General features: G+C 47.8%; 1 protein-coding gene across 1 annotated transcript in view; it reads left to right on the plus strand.

Moving 5' to 3' along the window:
* The window catches only part of LOC143784163 (caspase-8-like), a 92,210-nt gene that overhangs the window by 36,890 nt on the left and 43,238 nt on the right, over positions 1-12,082 (plus strand). Inside the window, exon 5 of the mRNA XM_077272046.1 lies at positions 8,864-8,934. Within this exon, the coding sequence (XP_077128161.1) occupies positions 8,864-8,934 (71 nt within the window). The remainder of the gene's footprint in view (positions 1-8,863; positions 8,935-12,082) is intronic.

Genomic DNA, 12,082 nt, shown 5'->3' on the forward strand with positions numbered 1-12,082 from the left:
TACAGATGAGTATGTAAGTAGAGCACCACATACAGCCCCGCCCACACACCGCCCCAGAGCATGAGAATCTCATTAACTGAAAACTGCAAATACAGACTAAACAACCACAAGACTGGTATCATCAACCAGGGTATCATTTTAATCAGTATAACAGCGCCAACCTGACACTGTCTGTAGTTTTCTGAGCAAAATCCTAATGACAGGTTCGCTTTAACCCCATCAAGACCTATGATGTGCTATTTCCATCATGTCGCCCCCCCTCTTTCGAGCTGGCTCCAGCGATGAGCCCACCCCTTTTTCAGCATATGTCAGCTGAACTAATCAGCTGACACAAGCCCCTAACAGCCGCTGGTGGAATCGCGATCCACCCGCAGTTGTTAACTCTCGCAACCCGGATGCTCGTCTTAGCTTCGCCCATCGACGCCCATGTCACATGACCGCGGGTCGCCGATGGGTTGGCAGGACAAACCAGGGTCTGCTGGAGACCCCTGTGGTTGTCATTGCCAAACTATGCGCACCGCCTGGTGGTCAGCTCTCATAGCTGTGGCACCCCAGGAGTCTGGTTGCCACAGATGCATTGCCTCCCTCACAGGGAGTAATGTCATGCCTGGAAGCAAGGAGGGGTCCCCTTACCTGTGTCAGTAGGAGAGAAGTAGAGCAGAACCTGGGAAGTGGAGCTGTGATTAAACTCGCCCCAGAGCTGAGCGCTAGGAACCAGATACCGGAGTCTGTGGTTGCGTGGGTACTAAAGTCCTGGCAGCTAAGTCCGGAGGGCAGGGGACTGCAGGTCTCCTGGCCCGATCTAATACCCGGTGGCACAGCAGCATACCAGAGCCTGGAGCCGACACAAAGGAGCGGCCTGCCATGATAGACTCGAGCTGCCTGCCATGCGGGCAACAGTTTGTTTTTAAAAACAGTGAGTGACAGCAGCAGGAGGACGAGCGGTGAGGCAGCAAGAAAAAAAGGAGGACAGCGCAGAAGGAAGGCCTCCGTACCTACCTGGCCAGGTGTATCCAAAATTGCTTCCAGGCTGCCCGGCTCTCCATTACGATCTGTTATCAGTACCCCTGTCTGTACTATCAACCATCAAGTAAAGGAAAAGAAAACTACAGCCCTTGTGTCATTCAGTGATCTCTTGCTCCCTGAGTCCTCCACCACAAGGTACACGAAGCCTGACATAAACGGGACCAGTAGCCCTGGGGCCCCGCTCCACCTGTGGGGAGCAGAACCATCCCAGCTGCGTCACCATCAGCCCCAGCTATCTCCTTTAGCAGTGTCGGCCATCCGCCCCATCATTATCCTGGTATGATTGCCCCATCCTCATTATGGTATGCATAGGTTGATGGAGCAAGAGAAGTACAGTACAGCCAGGCAGTTGTGGGCGTGCTTAATCAAACACCGATTACATAGCAGTGCACATACCTTGTGCAGTGTGCTACTATTAGGAAACTTTTACTTCTCTTGCTCCATTAACCTAAAACGACTTAGCGAAAAAGACCCTGGTGGGTCGAAACGTCTAAACTTTGTTGCTCAAATCCTGAGCTATAATTTTGTCTTTACCTGCTCCCATGAATAAACTTTTTTGCACATATGAAAAAAAAGTGTGCAGTGAATTTCTCTTGCTGTAAGCAGCGTATGGCAGGAATGTCATGCACTACAAGCCGAGAACATCTCCCAGAATACTCACTGCTCTCCACGCCAGGACTATGTGCGTGGAGAGCAGTGAATATTTATTGCTCTTTAATAGCAAGCACAGTGTTAGCCGCAGCTGCTGGCTTCCTGTAGCTGCCGGGCTTTCACGCATGCCACTACTAAAGGGAATCCTATAAAAACTGTTGAAGGAAAGATCGCAAATAGTGTCTTATCTGAGAAGGTTAAAAGGTTAATCCATAGGATTGCACTCACCAGGTGTAGCGGAGTTGAAGCATTGCAAGGATTCGCTGCAGCAGATGCACGAGTCCAGGAAGAACCAGCCATTAGATACAGATTTGGATAATTGTGGTAAATTTCTGTGCTGCTGAATCACTAGAATTCCAGAATTATTAGTACATGTGGCTGTTTTATTCTACGGATTTCAGAGTTTGAGACTCCTTCATCAGGACACACCACAGGAACATGTCAATTGGTGTAAACTGTATTGACATGTTCCTGTGGTGCTTCCTGATGAAGGAGTCTTGAAATCTGAAACGCATAGAATAATAAAGCCACATGTACTAATAATTCTGGAATTCTAGTGATTCAGCAATGCAGAAATTTACCACAATTATCCTAATGTACTACTAAAGGGAATGAATATTCACTGCATTCCACGCCTATGGGAGTGGAGCACAGTGAATATTCATTGCCTTAAGCAGCGGGCACACACGAAAGCCTGGCAACTGCGAAAGCCGGCTGCTGAGGCTAACAGCGTGTGCCCCTATGGGCGTGGAATGCAGTGACTATTCATTTCTACTTAGCAGCGGGCACAGGAGTTAGCAGCAGCCGCCAGCTCCTGCCTACTGTGACCCGCTGCTCCGCCGCTGCCACTCCCCCCACCTTCCCACCAGAGCAGGTACATCCAGACTATAAGACGCACTATCACTTTCCTCCACATTTTTGGAGGAAAAAGGTGCGTCTTATAGTCTGAAAAATACGGTAATTTTCCTCTCTCGAAAAATGCTGGTGGGTAGTTTTGCAGGGGACTTAAACTAATTTCTTGCACTATTACTATACTATTCTGTTTTGTCTTTTGTTGGTATTTCATTAAATGGGTCTTCTCAATTTGTCATTGAGCAGCTCAGAGCAATACAATATCCTTACAGCCTGCTCACTTTCTGGCTTTGGGCAGAGTGTGTTCTCCTTGAGTGACCGTTTTGGTGAGCAGAGCTGTAGTATTAGTAGAACTATAAAGTTCAGTACAAGTTCTACTGAAACACATTCAGCTATCTGTGTTTTTTTTCTGAAGTTCACACTATGAATACTATATTTACACAGAAATAACAGTGCAACTAAACAAACACATGGCTGGGACAGTGAAAGCTGTGATGCTGGGTGTTGGGGATTCTAATTCTACAGGACAGATAAGAGCAAGATTTCGAGCAGCAGTTCATTGAGAGCTGAGAAGAAAAGAAAGATCAGCAGCTAACTGCTGTACAGAAATCAATGGGTTTTAGAGAGCTGACTGGTCTGGTATGATAAGTCAACGCCTATCTTGAAGTGTAGCTACTACGCACTGTGAGGCAGTGACTGGTGATATATGCGAGGGTCGATATATGTCCCCCATGATGTGCAAAGAAGCATATGGAGGTCGTGGGAGTGCATTGCAGTCACAGGCGTATCTGTGATTGCAATGCAAAATAAAAGCTAGTATTGGTCTTGGGCATGCTATGTGTCCAGGCCAGATATAAGAAAACCTGTTCTGGGCTTTTATTTTTTAAACGGACTACAGGATGGTAGTGGGGTTGGTCCGTTTCCTTCCCGGTCTTGGGTTTTTTTTGTAAAAACCCCTGCTGCAGATGGTTGGTTGTGTCAGTGTAAAGTTTGCAGCAAGCAGAGCAGTCGGCTCTCCAAAAGCTCAGCCTGTGTGAGGGAACACAGCCAAGCAGAGCGGACTCTTGGCACCTCGCAGTGTGATACGGTGGTGCAGTCGCCCCCTCGGGAACAGGACGCATTTATGGGATTGTCTTGCTTCCCGGCTGCGATCTGGAGGATACCATTGTTTTGTTTGGATATTAAAACTACGTTTTACTTTGAACTTTCGTGGGTCACTGCCTCATCACTGCATAGCGTGGACACCGCTGCACCACAGCACTCTTGGCCAGGGTCTTGACTTGCACAAATGTCTAGGTTCCATGGAAGCCAGCTGTATACTATGAAAGATAAAAGCTTTCATTGTAGGAGATTAGCAGCAGATAGAGAAAGCAAGTAAATTGCAAACTTGCTTATTTTCATGCTTTCTACCTAATTAAAATAATTTAAGAATACCATTTTAATAAAAACGCATTAAAAATAAATAAAAGGCATAAACCTAACTGGTATGCATAGACACTGCCCCGTTAACTTTGTAATTTCAGGAAGTTTTGTGTATTTTACCCATGAGAAATGTCAGTTTGATGCAAAATTGCCTTAAAGGGAACCTGTCACACCCAAAATCGAAGATGAGCTAAGCCCACCGTCATCAGGGGCTTATCTATAGCATTCTGTAATGCTGTATATAAGCCCCCTATGTATCCTGAAAGATGAGAAAAAGAGGTTAGATTATACTCACCCAGGGGCGGTCCCGCTGTGGTCCGGTCCGATGGGCGTCGCGGTCCGGTCCGGGGCCTCCCATCTTCTTACGATGACGTCCTCTTCTTGTATTCACGCTCCGGCGCAGGCGTACTTTGTCTGCCCTGTTAAGGGCAGAGCAAAGTACTGCAGTGCGCAGGTGCTGGGCTTCTCTGACCTTTCCCGACGCCTGCACACTGAAGTACTTTGCTCTGCCCTCAACAGGGCAGACAAAGTACGCCTGCGTCGGAGCCGCTGCGTGAAGACTAGAAGAGGACATCATCCTATAAAGATGGGAGGCCCTGGACCGCAACACCCATCGGACCGGACCGCAGCGGGACCGCCCCTGGGTGAGTATAATCTAACCTCTTTTTCCAGGACGTCCCCCTGACAGCACACTGGAGGCCGTCCTCCTTGCAGGGACAGGAAAAACACACGAGAGGTTAAAAGGTCCCACTCCGCCCCCTTTCCCTCAGTGTTTTTCCTGTCCCTGCATGGAGGGACACTCGAGAGTTGCGCAGCGCGAAAGCTTACCGGAGGGCTCAGGGGGGATCGTGCGGCCGGTCCAATATCTTTCCCCCTGTCAAGTGGCCCAGGGCAGAAACTTCCCGGTGGGGAGTCCCTCTGCTCCAGAGACCAGTCGAGCGGACGGGCTCCTGGGTAGAGCCGCTTCCTCTCGTTGGGGGGCTCTCGGCTCTGGCACCAGGCAGGAGAAGAGGCGCCCGGAACTATGTGTTCCATACAGGAACACAGAGGAGTCAGCGTTCATCAGCGACTCCCGGGACCGAGCGTCATTTCCGGTGAAGTCAGCGGGGCCCAGCGTGCGTTCCACATCGTGGAACGCGGAAGTAAGTGCTCTATACCAAGCGTCACTTCCGGTGACGTCAGTGGTACATCCGGTCCGTCGTTTAACCGCGTAATAGCGGCATAGTAAGGGGTATTAAGCGAGCAGTCTCCAGGAGATCTGCGCTCAGGCTTCCGAGGATCCGCATGTAATTGGGACCTGCGGTATAACGTTCAAACGTCACTGGCAGTGCATGTGTCTGGGAACAGGTGTCTACATGCCGGAGACGAAAAAAGATATGGAATTCAGGAGTGAGGATGCCAGGGTAAGTGCGCATAATCATACACTTTAGACACTATCCCAGCCTTATACCTATTCTTGTATTATTAGGATAAGGATATTCCACAGGCACCCCTTCCAACGGCTAAAAAGCCAGGCAAGACCTTGGCAAAAAGTAACCGTTGCTCCATATGTCACTTAAAGCTTCCAGAGGCATATAAAAAAATCACTCTGCAGCTCATGTATTTCTAAGGTGGTAAGAGAAGAGCAACCAACACTCAGGAAAATCCAGGAAGACCAGGCAACAGTTCTGTTGATTGTACCATTCTGGCCAAAAAGAAGCTGGTTCCCGTTGCTGGGGTCCATGACTACGGAGAATCCAATCAAGCTTCCTCCGTTGAGGGACATCATCTATCAGGGTCCGGTTTTACACCAAGACCCGGAAACATTACATCTATCAGCATGGATCCTGAAAGGGACATCTTAAAGGCTCGGGGTTTATCAGATGAAGCTATTTCAACCATTCAAGCCAGTAGAAATCCAGTAACTTCGGCAATCTCAATTCGTACTTGGAAGACAGCCTTTCTAGTAGCAATTACTACAGCTAAAAGAGTGGGAGAGATTCAGGCTTTATCTATTAGGGATCCTTATCTTCAGATTCACGATGATCATATAATCCTAAAATTAGACCCATCGTTCATCCCAAAAATTGCATCAGTTCAAAATCGGGACCAAGAAATAATTTTACCCTCCTTTACAAAAAAGCTTTCAATGCAAAAAAGCAGTCTTTACACTCCCTGGATGTCAAACAAGCAGTGTAAAGGTACCTTCACACTAAACGATATCGCTAGCGATCCGTGACGTTGCAGCGTCCTGGCTAGCGATATCGTTTAGTTTGACACGCAGCAGCGATCAGGATCCTGCTGTGATATCGCTGGTCGTTGAACAAAGTTCAGAACTTTATTTGGTCGTCAGACCGGCGTGTATCGTCGTGTTTGACACCAAAAGCAACGATACCAGCGATGTTTTACACTGGTAACCAGGGTAAACATCGGGTTACTAAGCGCAGGGCCGCGCTTAGTAACCCGATGTTTACCCTGGTTACCAGTGTAAAATGTAAAAAAAACAAACAGTACATACTCACCTTCGCATCCCCCGGTGTCCGCTTCCCACACTGACTGAGCGCCGTAAAGTGAAAGTACAGCACAGCGGTGACGTCACCGCTCTGCTGTTAGGGCCGGCGCTCAGTCAGTGCAGGAAGCGGACGCCTGGGGACGCGAATGTAAGTATGTACTGTTTGTTTTTTTTACATTTTACGCTGGTAACCAGGGTAAACATCGGGTTACTAAGCGCGGCCCTGCGCTTAGCAACCCGATGTTTACCCTGGTTACCCGGGGGCCTCGGCATCGTTGGTCGCTGGAGAGCGGTCTGTGTGACAGCTCTCCAGCGATCAAACAGCGACGCTGCAGCGATCGGCATCGTTGTCGCTATCGCTGCAGCGTCGCTTAATGTGAAGGTACCTTTAGACTATCTAGTGGCCACTAGTTCCTGGAGAAAGGATCCTAACCTATTTATCCTGTTTAGGAGAAAAAATAGGGGTAAAAAAGCTTCCAAAACTTCCATAGCTAGATGGATCACAACTGTAATTCCTAAAGCTTATTCGTCAGAAGGGGTAGACTGCCCAATTGGAATAAAAGCTCACTCTACTAGGGCCATTTCAGCATCTTGGGCTGAACGAGCAGGGGCGTCCTTAGAACAAATATGTAAGGCCGCAACCTGGGCCAGGGTGAATACATTTTGTAAACATTATAAATTTGATGTATTAGCAGCCCAGCAAACATCATTTTGGAGAAAAGTTCTCCATGCACTAGTCCCACCCTAAGGAGTTTTCTTTGGTATTCTCCAGTGTGCTGTCAGGGGGACGTCCTGGAAAATGAGTATTAGACCTACCGGTAATTCGGTTTCCAGGAGTCCATCCTGACAGCACCATTACTTTCCCCCCATGTATACTATTTTCATATGCTGTAATATGATTTGGTTAATTAAAAGAATTCAAATTTGCATCTATCCATGGGGTGGTACTTGTCAAAACACTAAGGGAAAGGGGTCGGAGTGGGACCTTTAAACCTCTCATGTGTTTTTCCCTGCAAGGACAGTGTGCTGTCAGGATGGACACCTGGAAACCGAATTACCAGTAGGTCTAATACCCAGTTTCTCATCATTCACGATACATCGGGGGCTTATCTACAGCATTACAGAATGCTGTAGATAAGCCCCTGATGACGGTGGCCTTAGCTCATCTTCGATTTTGGAGGTGACAGGTTCCCTTTAAATGCCTGCATGTGAGAAGTGCTGAATGGTATTTTGATGTGCAGCATGTCACAAAAAGTCTGGGTATTTGGTGTGAGGTGTTAAAATTATTTTTTTATTTTGAAATTTCCTGTTCATGTCAAAAATGTGAAAATGGAAACCTTGAACAGCAGAAAGAAATAAAGGGGTTGTCCGATAGATAGATAGACAGACAGACACACACACATACATATATATATTCTGTATTTTCCGGCGTATAAGACGACTTTTTAACCCCTAAAAATTGTCCCAAAAGTCGGGGGTCGTCTTATACGCCGGGTACGGGTTCACAGAGCGATCCTGGATGGTTCCCAGGGTCTGAAGGAGAGGAGACTCTCCTTCAGGCCCTGGGACCCATATTCATGTAAAAAATAAAGAATAAAAATAAAAAAATATGGATATACTCACCCCTCCGACGGACCCTGGACCTCAGCGGTGCAAGCGTCTGCCTCCGTTCCTAAGAATGCAGTGAGTGAAGGACCTTCGATGACGTCGCGGTCACGTGAGCGGTCGCGTGACCGCGACTTCATCGCAGGTCCTTCACTCACTGCATTCTTAGGAACGGAGGCAGACGCTTGCACCGCTTAGGTCCAGGGTCCGTCGGAGGGGTGAGTATATCCATATTTTTTATTTTTATTCTTTATTTTTTAAATGAATATGGATCCCAGGGCCTGAAGGAGTGTCTCCTCTCCTCCAGACCCTGGGAACCACACGTCGTATAAGATGACCCCCGTCTTATACGGTGGGTATATACCAAATTCCACATTTTATATGGAAAAGTTGGGGGTCGTCTTATACGCCCAGTCGTCTTATACACCAGAAAATACGGTATATATATATATATATATATATATATATATATATATATATTTTTTTTTTTTTTTAAATGGGCCAGTCGCGGTTAGTGACAGTTATACTAGAACTTAAAACTTCTACATCTACCGTAGTTGTCTATAGAGAAAGAAAGAGGGGGAAAAAAGGAAAATCACAGAAAATGTTGCACAAAACTCTGTATCCTTCTAGTTGTATTCTTCTTTTCTTTTTTTTCTTTTTTTTTTTGTAGAAGTCTTTTTTTTTTTTTTTTTAAACAATGAAAATTATTAGGCATTTAATTGCATCTATGTTTTAACAAAATACTTTTTATGTACCAATTTGCCTTTCAGTGTATTTAAATAAACATTAATTTTTTTTTTTACCTTTTCAAAGAAAGGCAAAAATCAAGGACTTCATCTTTGTCCTTTGAAGACGAAAATTGTAAGACACCATATTCCATACAGGTAAGTTATATTAGTTTTTTCTATAATATATTAGATTCTTAGATGATTTTTGTTTTTTCATGTTAAATTATAGCCCGTATCAGCAGAATCCATTTTAATACCTCACGGGCAGTATTTGACTGTTATAAACAGCAGCTATTTTTCAACTTACTCTGCCTTTTTAGCATTGTAATTTATGTATTGCATTACTGTTTTAATGCATAGTCATCAAGCAGTCACTATGTACCTATGCTACAGGTTTGTAAAATATCGCCACCCCAGTACTAAGTGAAAGGCGTTACTGAAGGCATAGACATTTTTTATGGCATTGATCAGTTTTCATATCAGGGGATAGGATTTTAAATATTCCTAAATAGTTTATCCCAGAACAGTTTTATCTTAAAGGAGTTGTCTGTTAATTTTGAAAAATAAACTTAAAAAAATTATAAAAAGGAGTCATAAATGCTCTAAAATAATAAAAGATAACATTGGTCATATGTTCAATACCCTGGTGATTCAGCGCAGATGCTCTGATATTATATTGGGAGAGCAAAAAGGCCTCAGTTGATGTCATTTTTCTTTATACCGGAATATTCCCTCACATTTACATACTTATTTGCCGTGAACAGACATTTGCTATAGAAAAAGTCTTACTTACCAGTAACAGGATTTCTCTATCGCCTCTCATTGGGGGACACCGGAGCCATGGGGTGTATGCTGCTGCCACTAGGAGGCTGACACTATGCACAAAAAAAAGTTAGCTCCTCCTTTGCAGTGTACACCCCACCGACTGGCATTATGCACTTCAGTTTAGCTTAGTGTCAGTAGGAGGTGGACACGGGTCTTTCATTAGACCCTTATCTACCTCAATGTGCGTCGTTTTCTTTCAGTTTTTCTGGAGGGATACAGGGTGAACAGTCACACCTGTAATCCCACAATACGGACTATGAGTACGGCGTGTACTGCCACCCCGTATCCTCATAGATCCCACAGCAGGACCAAGTACCTAGCACACAAGCGTGCTCAGAAGACCGGTCCTAGCTCCGTCCCCCACCCACTCGCCCACCAGAGCCTGTTGGTTGGAGGAGACGAGGACGTCCATCACCAGCTCCATGGACGTCTGACACCTTTCTCGGTTTAAAGATAGTAACGAACGGCGTGGGAGTTTTGAGGTGAGTATTTCCCCCACCCGTCCCAGATAGGAAATCAAAGGAGAGGGATCTCTCTGGGCCTTTTTATTTTACTAAGGGCTGCAGTTTTACCAGGCTACCTTGACCTATTTGTCGCTCTTATCGGCTCACGGGGCAGGGATCGTCGCTGCACTGCAGCAGCCTTGCTGGCAGCCTCGCTTCCCCTTCTTGTTCCGCGGGGGCCGCTCTGTTGTACTGGTTTGGCGCGGCGACCTTTTCAGCAGCCGTGCTGCCTTTTATTCCGGCGGCTGGCGGCCGCTCTGTCTCCTGCTCGGCGCGGTGGCCTCTACAGGCAGCCCTGGTGCTTCCTTCCTCCGGCGGGCACGTTCCTCTGTTTTCCGGTGCGGCGGTCTTGACAGGCAGCCACGCTGCTTCCTTTCCCGCCGGCCGCACTGCTCGTTCTTCAGTGCAGCGGTCCTCTCTGGCGGTCGCCGGCCTCTAATTTAGGCCCTGGCTTCTGCCCGGACCTACTTCCGGCGCCGCGACTCCGCCCACTTCCGCTTTTCATCGGGCGGGCTTTTCTCCCACCCGACAATCTCTCTCCCTGCACTTTCCGCCCACCGGCGCCATCTTAGTGTCCCTGGGCGCACGGCCAACTCCGCCCTCTCCACTACTCCACTGCTTGGCGCCACACATCACCGCTCCGCCCCTTCCAGAGCTCGCATTCTGGCGTCCTTCTCAGCGGTCGCCACTGCGGTTCCACTTCTCGGATTGCGGCAGGAGCTTACATTGCCTTCCTGCCTAAAGGGCTACTCCTCCCTGGAGGTCCACCCGCAAGCTGGACAGCTTCCTCCACCTGGAATCCGTTTTCAGCCGTGAGTAGTTCTGCACTGTAGACTGACGCTCCCCTCTGCCCCCCTGTCCCCTAACCCTCTGGCATTTTCTTAAGGGACCTTTCAAAATGTCTTCCTCGAAGGGAGGCCGCTCTCGTCCTCCTACTTCTTCCTCTAATTCTTCTGCCTTCGTCAAATACTTTGCATGTTCGTCTTGTAACTGCAAACTTCCCTCAGGTCAGTCCTCTCCACTCTGTCAGGCCTGCAGCAACCCGATTGTTCCCACCGCCCAGGATCCCCCGGCCACTCCACTTGAGAGTGATACCCCCACCCAAGGCTGGGCTTCCACTCTGTCACAATCGGTAGCGGATCTAACACGGGTGTCTCAAACTCTGGTGTCCATGCTGCATCGATTACCCCTGCAGACTCCCGCAGTAGCCAGCGGGTCGCAGGATCGTCCGTCCGAGCCCTCCATTATAAGCCGTAAAAGGTCCAGACAGGAACACCGGTCTGAGTCCTCTTCTCGCTCCATCTCGCCACACGGTCCTTCTCTGCGGTCGGCTTTTCCCCCGGTCCTCCTCCCCTGAGTCAGGCGAGGCGTTCTCTGATGCACCTTCGGAGGATATTTCGGAGCTGGATTCTAACCAAATCGCTAGCATGAGGGATATGGTTCAGAACCTCATTGGAGCGATAAATCGGACCTGTGGTATCAAGGATTCCTCTATGGAACCCGCAGATCAGGCGGTTTCATTTAGACAGTCTAAACCACCTTCCAAGTTTTTCACTCCTCATCCTGAATTTGAGGAGATCATTACCAGAGAAAGAAAGAATCCAACCAGACGTTTTCAGAGGGGAAAGCGCCTTAGCGTTTTATATCCTTTTTCTCCAGAACTTACCGCCAATTGGACTGTTTCTCCCTGTGTGGATCCTCCAGTCTCCAGGCTGTCCACCAACACGGTCCTTCCACTATCCGGCAGAGCATCTCTAAAGGATTCTAACAATAGTCATAGAATCCTTTGCGAAGTCAGCCTTTGAAGCGGCTGCAGCTACTCTATGCCCAGCCTTTGCTTCCACTTGGGTTTCAAAATCCATATCCAAATGGGCCAAACAACTCCGTCGGGGCATCCTGAACGGGGCTTCTCCCGGACAGCTGGCGGAGCTTGCCAACCAGATTTCTCCGCCTCCCTGGACGCCACGTCTTGTGCG

Source organism: Ranitomeya variabilis, chromosome 7, assembly GCF_051348905.1.
Source record: "Ranitomeya variabilis isolate aRanVar5 chromosome 7, aRanVar5.hap1, whole genome shotgun sequence".
NCBI lineage: Eukaryota > Metazoa > Chordata > Amphibia > Anura > Dendrobatidae > Ranitomeya > Ranitomeya variabilis.